The sequence below is a fragment of the Equus przewalskii genome, chromosome 16, assembly GCF_037783145.1.
Source record: "Equus przewalskii isolate Varuska chromosome 16, EquPr2, whole genome shotgun sequence".
Taxonomy (NCBI): Eukaryota; Metazoa; Chordata; class Mammalia; order Perissodactyla; family Equidae; genus Equus; species Equus przewalskii.
In genome coordinates, this window is record NC_091846.1 from 78,047,286 (window position 1) to 78,064,667 (window position 17,382).

The 17,382-nt window shown below is 48.0% G+C and overlaps 1 protein-coding gene across 32 annotated transcripts in view; it reads right to left on the minus strand.

Moving 5' to 3' along the window:
• Positions 1-17,382, minus strand: part of CARS2 (cysteinyl-tRNA synthetase 2, mitochondrial) — a 67,789-nt gene that overhangs the window by 27,631 nt on the left and 22,776 nt on the right. For all 32 annotated transcript variants that reach the window (XR_011527930.1, XR_011527929.1, XR_011527928.1 and 29 more), the window contains 3 exons: positions 16,709-16,838; positions 13,449-13,582; positions 9,368-9,435 (listed from right to left, as the gene is read on the minus strand). Coding sequence is in view for 28 of the 32 variants with exons in the window: in XM_070578517.1 (XP_070434618.1) it covers positions 9,368-9,435; positions 13,449-13,582; positions 16,709-16,838 (332 nt within the window). In the remaining 4 variants the exon portion in view is untranslated. The remainder of the gene's footprint in view (positions 1-9,367; positions 9,436-13,448; positions 13,583-16,708; positions 16,839-17,382) is intronic.

Sequence of the window (17,382 nt, forward strand, 5' to 3'; positions counted from 1 at the left end):
TTCTTTTTTTAGGAAGATTAGCCCTGAGCTAACATCTGTTGCCAATCTTCCTCTTTTTTGCTGAGGAAGACTGGCCCTGAGCTAACATCCATGCCTGTCTTCCTCTACTTGCTATGTGAGACAACTGCCACAGCATGGCTTGACAAGTGGTGCATAGGTCTGCAGCCAGGATCCGAACCAGCGAACCCTGGGCCACTGAAGTGGAATGTATGAACTTAACCGTTGCACCACCGGGCCCCTGACAGGACCCTTTGACAACACAGAGTTTGGGTAAAAGAACCACCACCCTGCTCCCCCGCCCCGGGCTCCCAGAGAGTGAAGAGAGGTGCTCTCAGCCCTCCACTCACCATGCCTCCCTGGCTAGCCATTGTTTCCGCCTCGCCTCAGCAATACTGGGAGAAAACACCGGCCGGGACCCTGCACCAGGACTGGTCAGGTGGCTCCTCGAGGGAACACTGATGAGGGCCAACCACATCACCCCTCACTCTGGGCCCAGCCTCGCGGATCACTGGGCTAACGTGGCAATAATATGACACATGGGGGCTGACGCCAACCCACACCAGAGAGACACAGTCCAGAGCTCCTCACTCAGTCCTCCCGGGGAAGGAGGAAGGGACCACTTGCTCAGACTCCCAGGCTGACCCTTTCAGAGGGGTGGAGGATGACTCTGCCTGCCACCCACCAGGCGGGAACCTCCCCCTTGGGTCCTGCACCTGCACCCCCAATCCACCCCCTTGTCTGGCTGCACCCAAGGCGAGGCGGTGGGGGGTCATTCTCATTCAGGGGCGGCATTAATTAGGAAGCTGCTCAGCCCATCCAGAAGGTCTCCACCTGGGGTCCTCAGACCTCCTGGGGCCCAGGGATGGAATCCAGGAGGGAGGGAGGTCTATGAATTTGGATGAGATTTGGTCACTTCCACTAACCTCCAACTGCATGTGACGGTTTCCTCCAACAATCAGTGTAGGCAACAAACCTCATGGGATCAGCCGAACCTGGAGGCTGGGCCCCCTGCGACCACAGGCGTTCTCATCTCAGCTCCCAGACAGCACGGCCTGCAGGCACCCTGTGCAATCGCTCACCTGGGACGATGGCGGCAATCAGCCCTGCTGCTGGAACTTGTCTAATAGCTCACTGAAGCGAAGAAGTGTGCATATCCCTGTATTTCCCTACAACCAGGGCCTTCCATAATCCTCTGTATTTCATGCATTTAAAACGTTAAATTCTAAGGAAGGGTCCATAGCCTTCACCAGGCCACCAAAGGGATCCATAGGGAAGACAGTGCAGAGGCCCCGTCTCGTCCAACCGTTACCACGATGAAGCCGGCACTCCAGCGTCCATCTGTCTGTCTCTGCGCTCCTTCCCAAAGTGTGAAAAAAGGAATATTATTTCTTGGTCCCCTTATTTCCCCCAACTAGCCAATTAACTTGAGCCCCCAGGCGTTTCTGCAGTGCTGGATAACGCGTGCACACAGCCATGCGTCCTCTTATTTTCGCTTTACGTCACTTCCTGTCCAGATCTGCAAGGGCCAGTGTGGAAACCTACCAGTTAAAGCAGTTAACACACCACGCAGCGTGAAACCAGCCACGTCATCTACGGAAGGCTAAGATGCAATGGAATTATTATCTGTCCTTTATGGTGACAAGACGACGAGGCTTAGAGAACTGAAAACCAAGCCACTGAAGGTCAGACAACACAGCCAGCTCCAGATCCTGGGCTTTCTCCATAACGAATCCTTCCTGTGCCTGACTGTGGGGCCACTTCCCAGCGAGGTCCTCGGAGGACTCTCCGGTGCAGGCTGATCTGAACAGCCCCTTGCAGGCCCCTGAGCACGGGCCATGTCGGGCAGCAGCAACTGTCCACGCACAGCGTCTGGGACCCTCTCCCTGGGCTGGGACCCCAGGAACCCTGCGGCTTGGACCGCGAGTCTGCTCCATGCCTGGAGCCCGGGCACGTGCACGACTGCTCGTAGCACCAGGGCCGCACGCCATCCGCTTCGACTCATCCCCGTTTTTGAATTCTTTCTTTAGACTTCATCCTGCAAAGTGCAGACGCAGCCACTTTCCAGGCCCGTACAGAGTGCTTTCCTGCTTCTGGCAAATGGTGTCGGGAGGCCTGCCACGCCACGCCAGCCCAGTTGAGTATGCGTTTGTTTTTTGAACTGTCACTGTTGGTTTTGCTTTCTCCAAATTGTTGCCAGATGCCTGCAGCTGTGGGCATGGAGCTGCTCTCCACAGCTCTCGCCCCTCTTGTGACGCTGCCAGCCACGCAGCCTCGTGCTCCCCACCACTTACCATGGAGGGAGCAACAAACCCCTCGTGTCGGTTCCCCACACAGCTGCGCTCTGTGCATCTGGCGCCTTTGCCTACCCCTCTAACTTGCTGCTCATGTGTGGGCCTTTAGTTACAAAACTTGAAAATTGAAACATTATGGATGTTTTATGTCTGATATAGTTCTTTGATTTTTCTAAAAGAACTCTCTTCCATTTTAGCATTTTTTATTTTCTGGGTAGCTATGTTCTCTATTTCACTCCTAAAAGGATTTTAGTTTCTTTTTTAAAGAGTTTCTCCTCACATTCAGAATGTGGACTCCTTCAGAATTAACCTCAGTGTGTGTTTAGAAATCTGAGTTAGTCGTTCTCCAACCCTAGCAATGTTTTTTGTTGTTGTTTTGGGTTTTCTTTTAAAAGATTGGCCCTGAGCTAACATCTGTTGCCAATCTTTTTTTATTATTATTCTTCTCCCCAAAGCCCCCAGTACATAGTTGTATATTCTAGTTGTAGGTCCTTCTGGTTGTGCTATGTGGGACGCCGCCTCAGCATGGCCTGATGAGCAGTGCCATGTCCACGCCCAGGATGTGAACAGGCAAAACCTTGGGCTGCTGAAGTGGAGTGCGCAAACTTAACCACTCAGCCACGGGGCCAGCGCCTAACCCCAGCAATGTAAAAGGGTATTTCTTTTCCCCACTTTGGGGGTTCTCCGATGGAGTTTATTATACTAGTTGAAATGGAAATCTGGAATCTAATCTTCCCACAGCATTGAGTTTCTATGGACTATTTCCTAATAATAATAATACAGAAAGCAAGTGGGATGTCACCAAACTAAAAAGCTCTGCAGAGTAAAGGGAACCATCAATGGGGTGAAGAGACAACCTACAGAATGGGAGAACATATTTGGAAAGCATACATCTGATAAGAGGTTAATATCCAAAATATATAAGGAACTCATACAACTTACTAGCAAAAAAAACAACCCAATTCAAAAATCAGCAAAAGACTGAATAGAAATTTTTCCAAAGATGACATACAGATGGTCAAAAGTTGCTCAATATCGACAATCATCAGGGAAATGCAAGTCAGAACCACAATGAGCTATCACCTGACACCTGTTAGGATGGCTCTCATCAAAAAGATGGAGAGAGAGTGTTGGCGGGATGTGGAGAAAAGGGAATCCTCACGCACTGTTGGTGGGAACGTACACTGATGCAGCCACTACGGAAAACAGTACGGAGATGCCTCAAAAAATTAACAGTAGAACTACCATGTGCTCCAGCAATCCCATTTCTGAATATGTACCCAAAGGAAACGAAGTCAGTACCTCAAAGAGATACTGATGTTCACCGAAGCATTATCACCACAGCCAAGACGGGGAAGCAACCCAAGCACCCAGCCACAGCTGAATGGATACAGAAGATGCACATACATACAGTGGAATACCATTCAGCATAAAAAAGAACAACATCCTACCATTTGTGACAACGTGGATGAACCTGGAGGACATTATGCTAAGTGAAATAAACCTATATGTGGAATCTAAGGGAAAAAAAAGTTGAACTCATAGAAACAGAGAATAGAATGGTGGTTTCCAGAGGCTAGGAGGTGGGGGAAATGGGGAGATGCTGGTCAAAGGGTAAAAACTTTCCGTTATAAGGTGGGGATCTAATATACAGCACGGTGACTATAGCTAACAAGCCTGTGTTGTATACTGGAAATGTGCTAAGAGAATAGGTCTTAGGCTTTTCAACACACACACACAAGGTAACCACGTAAGGTGTTACATGTGTTAACTAACTTGATCATGGTGAGTATTTCACAACGTATAGGCATATCAAATCATTACATTGTACACTTTAAACATATACAATTTTATGTGTCAATTATACCTCAACAAAGCCGGGAAAGAGCGGGAAGCACTGTAACTCCTTCCTTATTATATGAATACCCGAGTTGTCATATCCTGACACTGACGTGACAAGGCCTCACACTGCTGGTTTCCAGGGACGTTAATTTTTAACGTATTCCTGTTCTGTGCTCTGCTGTCACCGAGCTTCCACACTCCTCTGGTTCCCCCGAACTCCTGACCATGGCGTCCTGAGAGGCAAAATGTGACAACACCCGTGCCAGTTTGTGCTGGAAGATTCTCAGAGGGAGGCAAGCCCCTCCTGGAAGCTCGCTGTCAGGCAGAGACAGCGGCCAGCCCTCCAGGCGCCGCGGTCACGAGGCAGGGCGCCCACTGGCAGGAAGCCGGTGCTGTGGCGCTCTGGCTCGCCGGCTCCCCGGGGCAGGGCGGCGCCCAACCTCCCTGGCCAGCCGCATTTCCTCAGCGCGTTATAACTTTCACCTGCAGGGGAACCCACACAGTAGGTGTAGTTCTCTCATTTTAAAGAAAAACTAAGGCTTTGAGAGTTAAGTAACCAGTCCCAGATCACAATCTAGAAATTAGGGCCAGTTTGGAGCCGACATCTGAACTCTAAAGGTAGACTTAAGCCTCTATTAGGCAGAAAGAATCAGGAGTTTTCACACAGACCACTGTAGGAGCCTGTCAGCGGTCCCTGAAATAATGAGGACCGGCAGGAAACCCTTCTGCTGGGAACCCAGAAACAGACCAATATTTTTAACATGGAGGGCAGAAGCTTAACACACCCAAGGAACTATGGGCAGGGGCAAGTTGCTGGCTAGCAAAATACAAAGTAAAAACAGCCAACAAATACATATGCACAAATTTATCATAACTAATAAAGAAATGAAAATTTAAAATGTAGTTGTCGTTTTCCACCAGATGAACAAGGAAAATGTTAACTTGCTAGGATTCTTCTAAGTTGACACAGACAAGGGAAGTAGACACTTTCATACACTGCTAGTGGGAATGTTGATGACACTTCCTGCTAAATAGCAGAGGCTGCATCCAGAACATTCTGCACGTGCACACACCCTGACATGCATTTATCCTCCATCACTAGTCACTGGGTGTGCGGACGGATGTTCTTCACAGTACTGCAGGTCACCTGCACCGCAGGGAAATAACTCGTCACGTACAGCACCCCCAGGGGCCCCTAAATGGTCATGAAAAGTAACGCAGACTCTGTGATATCTATGCACATTTAAATGCACATACCCTACTAGAAAACTTGATATAATTTAAATGACGATCGATAGGACACTGCTTACATTAATAAAGTGCACCCACACGACAGATGACTCCATCACTGGAAAGAATTAAGTCCATGTGGAAGAAAACAGGCTAGCCCAAAGACTCACTGAAGGAATAAAGCAAGTGCAGACAGCGTGGAAAGGGAAAACGAGAAATACGTGTACAGAGACACAGGCACACGCACATCGTGATGGCTAAGAAACTGGCAGCCGCTGCTCCAGCAGCAGGGGGGCAGGGCTGGGAGGGGAGGGCGCGTCCCACAGGCGGTGCCTCCACACATCTGCCGTGTGCCTCTCTGTCTTCTTGGGTGTTTTCAAACATCCTGCCGTGAAACACATTACTTCTATAATCAGACGAAAACACTACTTAAATTGTCAGGGGAAAAGCAGGTGCCTCACAGGATCATCGTAGATTGTACGGGAAAGAGGAGACAGTCCAAATCCCCACAGAGATGGCTTATAGTTTTTATAAAAACTATAGTTTTTTATAAAACTTTATTTTTAATAAATTTTTATTTTCAAAAATTTTTTTAAAATTTTTACATTTTTATAAAAATTTATAGTTTTATAAAATGAAACACTGGAAAGAGAATCCAGAAAGAAACCTAACATAACAGTTCCACAGGGATGGGCATAACGGGTGCAAGGAAGGAGCAACAACAAGGCGTCTCTTCACAGTGTTAACCACTGAACTCCGACGACCTTTTACTAAATATCTGAAAAATAAAGGAAAATGGGAAAAGGGGAAGAGATACTATCCAACTGGAAACAAACGGGACCAATGAGCCTGCAGTGTGGCAAAGGGGAGACCCACACAAAAAGTAATTATACTCTGACGGCACATGGGCACTGTGACCCCATAACCCCAGAGGGATGGAGTCTGAGTGAAAAGAAATGTGAGCCCCGAACAGGCAAATGCACAGACACAGAAAGTGGACCAGCGGGAATGAGGGGGGATGCTGACGGATGGTGATGAAACGTTCTGTAATTAGATAGTGGTGATGGCTGCACAAGTCTGTGAATACACTCACAGCCGCCGAATGATCAACTCAAAGGCTGAATTCTTTGGTATGTGAATTACATCTCAGTAAAGCTACCATTAAAACAAGAACTGCAAGGAAATCTTAAACTTTACCCAATAGTTTCACTGTTAACAGAAATGTCTGTATTAAATTTTTAAACTTATTTTGTGTCTATTTTAAGATAAAACATAACGTTGATATGCTGCTATAAGGAAATACGATTTTTATTAAAAGAGGGAAAAAAGAGGTAAAACAAAACGGCCTTGTAATACTACATTTTATCTGGATATGTCAAAATGAATTCAGACTGTCTACTTCATATGTACAGGTTTATCTCCTCCCCCAGCTCTGTCCCTGAAGAGGACTAGAATCCATGTCACTCCAGCAGCAACGGCACACTGAGCATCCAGACGCTGGTGTCAAAATGCCATTTCCCCACAAAGGCAGCAAGGCTCCTCGGAGAAACGGCGGGTCTGGGGCAGAGTGCAACAGGTGAACAGGGCCGAGAGCCAGGCCACGTGGGAGACACAGCCCGGGACGCAGGAGCCCTGCCTGGCCAAATCTAGTAAATCTGGTAGTTTCAGCATAAAAAGAGTACGACTGAATTGATAAACCATGATGTAACTACAAATCCTGAACTCCACAGCGACACTGAAAAGAGAGACAGAGAAAGAAAGACAAAGCCTCTTCTTTGAAGAGTCTCAGCAAGCACACGTAAGAGAAGTGAACAGAATGCGACAACACGACCTTGCCGAAACCACTGAGTGCACCGGGAAGGTGACGCCCCCCAGAGGCTGCTGGAGCCGCGGGGTCGAGGGCCTTAGGGAACGAGACAGCCATGCCGCGTATCTCCTCACATGTTCTCAATATTCACAAAAGGGAAATAAACAGTGAGCTGGTGGCCATCCCTTAGCCAAGTGATCAAACGTAACATCACGAACAGTCCACGGCCTGGCCCCACGGCCCCCACGGGGATGCAGTATGAAGTCCACAGCACCAATGAGGTGTTCCCGCCAAAGGTTTAACCCGAATCAAGTCAAGCCTTGAGACGTCACTTCCAGTTACAGGAAAGAGGGCAACAGAAGAATAGGTTGAAAGACACCACAAAGAAAAAGACAAATCCTAAAGATGGGATGCTCAACAAAACTGGCCTGGGCTCTTCAAAAAGTCAACGCCACAGGGAAATAAAAGTAGAAAGACTGTTATAGCTCAGAAGCCTAAAAAGAGCAGTGGAATGTTACTCAGCTTTAGAGAAGAATGAAATTCTGACACCTGCTACGACATGGATGCACCTTGAGGACATTATGCTGAGAAAAGAAGCCAGACACAGAAGGACAAGTACTGCATGATTCCACTGATAGGAGGGACCTAGAGTCATCACAATCATGGGACAGAAAGCAGAAGGGTGGCGGCCAGAAGGGTGTGCACCTGCACACATAAAAATAGTTAAGATAGGGGCTGGCTCGGTGGCACAGCGGTTAAGTGCACACGTTCTGTTTCTGCGGCCTGGGGTTCGCCAGATCCCGGGTGCAGACATGGCACTGCTTGGCAAGCCATGCTGTGGCAGGTGTCCCACATATAAAGTAGAGGAAGATGGGCACGGACGTTAGCTCAGGGCCAGTCTTCCTCAGCAAAAAGAGGAGGATTGGCAGCAGATGTTAGCTCAGAGCTAATCTTCCTCAAAAAAAAAAAAGATTAAAAAAAACAGTTAAGATGGTAAATGTTATGTGTTTTCTAGCACTATTAAAATTTTTTTTTAAAAAAAGCCTAAGAAGACACAACATACAAATCCAACACATGAACTTTGACTGGATCCTGGCTAAAAAAAAAAAACTATAAAAGACATATTGGGACAAATGGAGAAATCAGAACTGAACTAGATAATTGGTCATATTAAGAAATTACTGCTAACTTTTCAAGTGTTCGGGTCACGCAGGAAAGCGTCCTTATTTCAGGAGTTGCATGCAGAATAGAGAAGTGTCATGGTGTCTGCAACGTTATTTCCTAGTGGTTCAACAACCATAAAATATGTATATACACGCACACACACAAATACACTCACCACTCCCAGAGACTGAGAAAAGAGCAATATAGCAAAATAATAACTCTTGAATCTACATGGTGAGTATGTAACTGTTTCTTAACTTTTCGATATGTTTGAAATTTTGTGTAAGATAATATCGGACATTTCTATTTAAGAAAAGCATAGAAAGATTCTTTTGTGAGGAGCACTCCCCTTGGGGTTTATTCTAAATTCGGTGCCACAGCTTTCAGTGGTTGGGGACTGCAGTGACGAAGGTCTGATTCCTATCTCGTCTGCTTAATTTGCAATCAAAATTAAACACGGCTTTACAGACCCAAAGACAAAGGAAAATCAAACTGTTTCTTGAAGTGTTCTCCAATTAGTGCACTTGTTTTCCATCATACGGAAATTCACATTCTGTGCTTCATGTCCACACACACTGAAATTTTTCAGTAGTCTAAGAAGGCAAAAAGCAGCAACAAACCAACCCCACAGCGACACTAGACAGAAGGGGCTGGTGGTGGGAGAGGAAAGAAAAGGGGGAAGGAATCCAGCAAATGTGATTCCAGAGAGAAACTGTCATGAAAGGGAAGGGAAGGGAAGAAGGAGGTGTGGATTGGAATGCAAGAAGAGAAAAAGGAAAGTGCACCGAGAAAGAAACAGACAGAAAACAGAGCAGGAGGGACCTGAGGAAGAGGACAGGGGAATGCAGACACAGCACTGCGCGCTTTTAGGACAAGGAAGAGGATTTCAAACCCGGAGTAGAAGCCCGTTAGGGTCACAGGGCAACGGGGCGGGGACACCGGGACTCAGAGGTTTTGGGTCGCAGCTGCACACCAGCCCTTAGGACAGGTTCAGCAAGCTGGCAGCAATGCAGGAGTCAGGAAAACCCATTACCTTAATAGTGATGTAGTTTTTCAGTGATTTGGACATTTTTTCTTCCTTGCCTTTCACGTGCAAATGCCCTGAAACAAAAACAAAAACAACGTCATTCCTTCCGAATTGAGTGGGAAGAAAGGGACTCTTCTGCCCTAGAGGGGTGGAAGGCGAAAGGGTGCTTCTCCAACGGGTGCCTGAGCCCCGAGCTGGGACTGAGGGCCAGCCTGGGACACGAAGGAAATACCTGATCAGCCTGCATTGTTGATACAAGATTTCCCCCCAAACCTTCACCCACATTCGACCCTCTAGGACACTGGAGCCCACAGCTGCACTTGTCCTAGGGCATCAGGTATGCCAGCACCAGGGGTGGGCAGCACCCTCAGGAGCAGATGAGGAGGCACTGACAGCAACAGTTCACGCCTCCCCCTCACCGTAACTCAGAAACACAGACTGAACAGACGCGACAGCTGAAGAAAGGACCAACCTCTGGTTTACAAACCAGGCCCGGGCAGTGAGAGCTTGTTGATGGGCGTTCACAACTGCAGAGCAGGGCTAGGGCCCTGCGAATGAGCAACTACATTTTGTTTGTTTTCAGACTTATCAAGACCTTGGTATTATTTGTCCCCATGTATGTGAAAGACAGGAGGGGAACCTAACCCACGCGGGGACTCCTCCATCCAAGCCTGGATTCCTCCCGGGCTGTATTCTGATGAGGTTTACTTCCAGGGGAGGCCTCTCCTTTCCTAACAGAAGATTCTTCCACTTTTTCTGACACGACTTCAAACACAAGAGTGCTCCAAGGCCAGTTATTTTTTTTTTATTAATGTTATGATAGATTACAACCTTGTGAGATTCCGGTTGTAGATTATTGTTAGTCATGTTGTGGGTACACCTCTTCCCCCTTTGTGCCCTCCCCCCACCCCCCTTTTCCCTGGTAACCACCGATCAGTTCTCCTTGTCAATATGTTAACTTCCACCTATGAGTGGAGTCATATAGAGTTCGTCTTTTTCTGACTGGCTTATTTTGCTTAACATAATACACTCAAGGTCCATCCACGTTGCTGCGAATGGGCCAATTTTGTCTTTTTTTATGGCTGAGTAGTATTCCATTGTGTATATATACCATATCTTCTTTATCCAATCATCAGTTTCTGGGCATGTAGGTTGGTTCCACGTCTTGGCTATTGTAAATAATGCTGCGATGAACATAGGGGTGCAAGGGACTCTTGGGATTTCTGATTTCAGGTTCTTAGGATAGAGACCCAGTAATGGGATGGCTGGGTCATAGGGTATTTCTATTTTTAACTTTTTGAGAAATCTCCATACTGTTTTCCATAGTGGCTGTACCAGTTTGCATTCCCACCAACAGTGTATGAGGGTTCCTTTTTCTCCCCAACCTCTCCAACATTTGTCACTCTTGGTTTTGGATGTTTTTGCCAATCTAACGGGTGTAAGGTGATATCTTAGTGTAGTTTTGATTTGCATTTCCCTGATGATTAGCAATGATGAACATCTTTTCATGTGTCTATTGGCCATATTTATATCTTCTTTTGAGAAATGTCTGTTCATGTCCTCTGCCCATTTTTTGATCGGGTTGTTTGTTTTTTTGTTGTTAAGCCGTGTAAGTTCTTTGTATATTATGGAGATTAACCGTTTGTCGGATAAGTGGCTTGTAAATATTTTTTCCCAATTAGTGAGCTGTTTTTTTGTTTCAATCCTGTTTTCCCTTGCCTTGAAGAAGCTCTTTAGTCTGATGAAGTCCCATTTGTTTATTCTTTCTATTGTTTCCCTCAACTGAGGAGTTATAGTGTCCGAAAAGATTCTTTTGAGACTGATGTCAAAGAGTGTACTGCCTATATTCTCTTCTAGAAGACTTATTGTTTCCGGCCTAATCTTTAGGTCTTTGATCCATTTTGAGTTTATTTTGGTGTGTGGTGAAAAAGAATGGTCTCCAAGGCCAATTTTTCTGAGAACTGGCTAAAATTTGGCTTCCAAAAAGAATTATAACTTTGAATACATGATTCTATGTAACACGTCATATACACCAAGCTAAAATTTGGCTTCCAAAAAGAATTATAACTTTGAATACATGATTCTATGTAACACGTCATATACACCAAGCACAATGAGAATTTTAAAAAATTGACAATATCTGGAAAAGGAAACACATCTATCTTCCATCCACTTACTTCAGCAAACAGGTACTGATTCTCCTGTGCATCAGGAGGCACAGCCGTCTTCCAGGACAGGGCAGAAATGGAATGAAGGTGATTCCTGCTGTCTTAATAGACTGTAAAGTCACGACGGAACAAAGTAACAAGTACCCTCCCTGGTTCCCACGTTTACAGTAAACGAGATGAGCTATTTTACGGACACACACCTCGTCAGGAACGGAGTGAGGCTGCGGAAGTGTGAGCCCCAGCACTGCCAGGAGCACCCTCTGACCTCGATCCACGATTCACAAAGGGCACGCTGCATTCCGCGGTGTTCGAGCAAACCGAGCCTCATCGAGCAGGACGGACGAAGTGTCTGCGGAGGGCGGCGCTAACTCCCAGACACCTCCAGCGAGGACTCGGCCGAGGCTGAGGCCAGGGACGCCCCTACCTGCTCCTGGGGCCTGGAGGGCTTCCTCCCCAGGAGGGCTGCGCACCGTGCCTCTAGGGGAGGGCTCGACTGCACGTGCTCTCTGCAGGGAAGCAGGGGCACCTGACTGTGGAGATCCATGGGACCGGAGTCGCCTCTGAAGCATTCCACCCCTGCCCCTGCGAGCACCAGCTGGAACGAACCAGGATGGTCAGGCTTCTGTCCTATCTAGGGATCTGCCCAGCATGTCACGGCATTGGCAGAAAGGAGGCGGACCCTGGCTACTGACGAGCTCCCCCGGGGAAATGGGGTGGAGTACTAGGTGAGCGCTCACGCGCTACCAACAGCAATTGAATCCGTTTCCGCCCTATTCATTCTCAGGCTGCTGTAAGACCGTGCTAGCCGGTCATCACAGAGAACTGGGCCCATGAGGGGCGCAAGAACCAGTGTGATCCCGGGGATCTGGAGGGAAGAAGACACGGTGGTGAGCGCAGTCAGGGCAGGCAGCGCGCGGCTCGCTGTCTGAAGACACAGGTGCACCCTCCCGCAGATGCGCAGCAGCCGACTGCCCGTCACAAAACCCGAGTGTCACTGTGTTAATGTCGCCTCGCTGGGAAAACCTGGCGTCCTTAATTCAAGGACACAGAGAAACAGTTTTTCTTAATTCACTGAGCTTGCGATTATCTGCATCTCTCAACCCTTTCACTACCAAACAACCTTCACCTGTCTTTGCCCCAAGTACAAACGGTACATTCCAAAAAGGTAATAAAACTGGGGCAGGCCCCATGGCGCAGCGGTTAAGTTCGTGCACTCCGCTTCAGCGACCTATGGTTCGCAGGTTCAGATCCCAGGCACAGACCTACACACCACTTATCAAGCCATGCTGTGGCAGGCGTCCCACACATAAAGTAGAGGAAGATGGGCATGGATGTTAGCTCAGGGCCAGTCTTCCTCAAAAAAAAAGGTAACAAAACTGGTGCTCTGTGGCCCCACATCACAATTTGTCAAAATCTGGACCTGTGAATCTCCCCTGCGTCACGGTCAGCCCCCAAACAGCCGGGCTGCAGGTGCGGCTTGTTTCACAGCGTCCCGGCCACTCTGAGAACAGGTGGCTGCTGCTAGTCAGCTCTGCTTTCTGAAGAGTGAAACAGAAGGCAGTGTTAAAAGAGCATGACAGATGTGTACAGTGATGGTATTACAGCCCCAAGCGGCATATTCATAATCATTATGACATCACACTATTGAAACTCCTCAGCAGTTTTATGGGAAAGACACTGATGGAGAACGGCATTGTCCAACACCTTCCATATTCCATACCATTTCCAAAGGGTATACTCATTATTCCAGTCCAAGGAAGTCCAGGGCCAGCTGGCTAAAATCCAACAACAATTTAAGAAACAAATGCGTTTCTGGACCTATTAGCTGATCCACATATTTCCAAATGTAGCTGTTTCACCAAGAAACACGGAATTGGCCGAACTGAAGGAGGACAAATTCACGTGAAGTCATTACTTACCAGAATGTAGGAAATAATTTCCCCATTGCTTGCACTGATGGAAGACCTCACACTGCGCGATCTCGTTTTCGTGATGCGGAAAAGCCAGATCTATCCCTCCTGAGTGGATATCCAGCTGACTCCCAAACACCAAACTGCATGACACGGAACAGAGCAGGGAATTAATTCCATCGAACGCCACAGTTCTCCAGCCACAGCTCCCACTTAATCCTCCAGCCTTTATGCAATGAACAGAATAAATGGATCTCGGCTTTAAATCAATGTGCATGATAATTTAACTGATGCAAATGGACACTGAAATTCTGTTTCACTTCACAAAATCCCTAATTCAGAGCTTTTCCTCCCAGTAAAGAGACTTAATTCTCTTTGCTGCAGATACAACATACGGTTTTCAAAAACTTACAATATTATCTTTCCTTACTTTCAATAGGTAGAGTTTAGTGGTTTTCTAACCTTAACAAAAGAAATACAACTATAAGATCAAGAGAATCTTTAATTTGGCTTTTAAAAATTTAACTATTTAGTGGTCATATATGAAGAACGAGGTAAGAGAATTCAAAGCAACACACATCAGCCATCAGCATTTCTGCTATACATTCCTGAAAAAGCTCACGTCCCACAAAACTGCACACTAACACTAACAGAGCTGATGGGGACAACGAAATTGGCCAGACCCTCCACACCTGTGCCACCCTGCCGCCAGGGCACCTGCAAAAACAACACTGGTGCCAGCATGAACGGTCAGCTGACTAGCGGCTGCTTCGGAGGACATTCAAAATGCAAAAATCACTAAAAATACAACAGCCAGCACAGTGGACACATGGGCTTGGCGGGGCCGGAGTGAAGTGGCAGATGTGGAGCTCTGGAGGCCATCTCCGTGGGGAGAGTGAATTTCCTAAAAATGGTTCAAAACAAATGTTTTTAGAGGTGCCACAGCCCCGCTCAGGTCCGTCCGAGCTGAAGGTTGGGGCTCTTCTCCCACAGGCCCGGCTCAGGCCCCCAACGAACTGCACATCCCCGGTCACACTCGAGCTCAGTGGTGGTGGAGCCATGCACTGTGGCCGAGCAGGAGGCCCGTTATGGTACGTCCTTGGCCACGGGTTTGGAGAATCTCTAAGAGTCCTTGAAATTCAATTGCTAAGGAGGAGGCATGAGATGGGAGGGACCAGGATGGGGGAGGAGAGCACGGGGACCCCATTTGTATTTGTAACAAGTGATTCGTTTTTACAAAGATCTGAAGAAACAGGACAACGTTAAGATTTAATAAAGCTAAACTCTGGGTCCATGGTGTGCCTTATATTAGTCTCTATTCTTGTCTGTAGACTGATTTTAAAACAAGAGAAAGCTGAGAGGGATAAAAGTCTATTCTCATCTAGATTTCAACAAAAATAAGATATTTAATGGTGACATTACATTTGAAATGTTTTCCACCTGCTTTAGATAAATTATTTGAATGCTAAAAATAAATATCTTTCTGTAACCCAAGGTATATGCCACATTGATGTTAAATCAACAAATATATAAATACATATAAGAGTTTACAGTAGGATGAGGGCTGGACATAGTTATTTCTTTTTGAATGAAAAGCTGGACCCCTGCTTCAGACTAACAATACAGGTGATGTCTCATTAACTCGCGGATGCGTTTCCAGATGAGCATCACAGACATCACCACAGGGAAGGGCGGCAGGGGAGGTGCGGTGGAAAAGGAGTCTCTTTCAGGCCCAGGGGAACTGAATCCGGATGGGCAGGCTGTGGACGAGGAGGCTTTCCACCCAGGAGGAGGGGGTGACCCCACGCTGAGAAGGAAACCAGCCCAGGGTCAGGGCACGGGGCGGAGGGCCCTTCCAGGAGTTACCCCTGCTGACACCTGGTTACACAGCCAGAGGACAGCACCACACGCCACAACCAATTTGCAGGTGACTGGGTTTGGGGATCTTGAAATGTTTAGTGTAGACAGTAGTTTGAAATGGTCACCTTAGTCATACTTTATGTTTCTATTTTAAAAACTGCTTAGTAAACACCTGCAATGAATTGAAACACATCAAATACATCAAAATCTGAGTGAATAATGAGACTGAAAAACCCCTCATGTCCATAAACAGGAAACATACACACAAAGCCATTCACTGCAGGTATCTGTAATAGCAAAATACTGAAGAAGCTAAACGCTCCTCCACAGGGTCAAATGGATGGTGGTCCAGCCACAAAGGACAGCACCACCAGGCCGAGACAGATGATGAAGGGCCGGGCAAACTGATCCCCAGGCAGTCCCAGGACAGACTGCTGAGCGATAACAGATAGTGCAGGAGAGAACGTTCAGGACACTGCCTTCTGTACTGCGCAAATGCACACGCACACACATGTACACGCACACACTCACAGGCACAAGAAAAGGGGCGCCTGGCCACTGGCAGCACAGGAAGTGCTGAAGGAACCGTCTATAGAGGAGATCCAAAAGGTGGAGGAAGCCCCAGCAGAAAGGCCGAGACCAGAGGAAAGCTGTTTCACAGAAGCCAAGGAAGGAGCAGCACGTCAGCTGCCCATCACTGATCAGGCTGACAGTGGAGGCCACCAGTGACCTCAGGGGACCAGAGTCAGTGGGGACACCTGGCAGGCAACGGCAGATGGTGCCATGCACATGCAGATGGTGAGAAGAGCAGCAGAGAAAAGAGGGCCGCTGGAGGGGATGGGCATCAGAGCAGCATCCGTGTTATGGTTATGGAGAATCCCAAGACAGAAACGGCCCAGACTGGTGTTGCCTAAGATGCCGAGCTGGTAGAAAGGGCCGAACAAAGACTGCAGAGCCAGGAAAGCGGACAGTGAGGGCAATTCTCGATGGATCGATCAAGAGCCAGCTCTGGGGCAGCAGGTCTGCTGACTGAGAGCGGGTCAGAGGAAGCTCGTTCCGTCCCATCCCTGAGGGGCTCTGTCCTCACCCAGGACCTCAACTGCGGGGGCGGGCGAGGTGGGGTTGCTTTCCTGAACCCACCGAGAAAAGAGATGCAGGCACACCTGGCACTGGTCTGTGACGGGAAAGCAGGAACCAGACGGGGCTTCTCCACTACGAAGAGGCGGTGCTGCTGGAGAGACCACCGTGCCCTGGAGTGGCTTTGACTCCCTGCTCACAGCTGGCCCCACCAGAGCACTAAGCTTTCTTCCCAAGCTGGGACCAAGCCACTCGGCTCCACCCTGCCGAGCGAGTCAGGCCCTGCTGGACTTCACTTCAACACAAACGTGAAGAATCCAGGAAAACCTCACCTTGAGATGGTAGAACATTCGATGTGCCAGCCAGGTCTTCCATTTCCCCATGGAGAGGCCCAAAACATCTCCTGGGGCTTAGCCGCCTTCCACAGGGCAAAGTCGCTGGCATGCCGCTTGTCAGACTCAACTGCCAATAACAAACGGTTCATGAGTGGGAGGCAATGACGAACAGGCAAAGCAACGCAAAATCGCCACAAAACCGAGACGCAGGAAGCTCTCCCCAAAGACCCTGCTCCTTCGTATGGGAAACCTCACATTTCTCATGCACATGTCTTTCTCTTTCCCCACACGACGGCTCGAAGGGCTACCAGATACTTGTCCCTAAAATACGCCAGAAGCACGAGGTGAGCCCCGTTTCAGAGGGGGAATAAGGTCGAGATTTCAAACACGCACAGTGACGCCTCCTTCCCAGGGGCGCGCTGGCCTGAGCACTGTCCCCTCCCTGTGTTATCAGTAACTGAGCTTCAGAGGAACATGGTCCAGAAAAAGATGATAATCATACAGAGGGAAAAAGAAACTACCAGAGTGCCAATCACACTCAAAAAGTAAGACCACCCAGAAGAGGAGGCTGGGTGACTGCTGAAGGTACCACGAGCCAGGTGGGGCTCTTTTATGCTCCCAAACCTGCAAGCAACCGAGAGGCCCTTCAGTAGGGGAATGGGGACATAGTC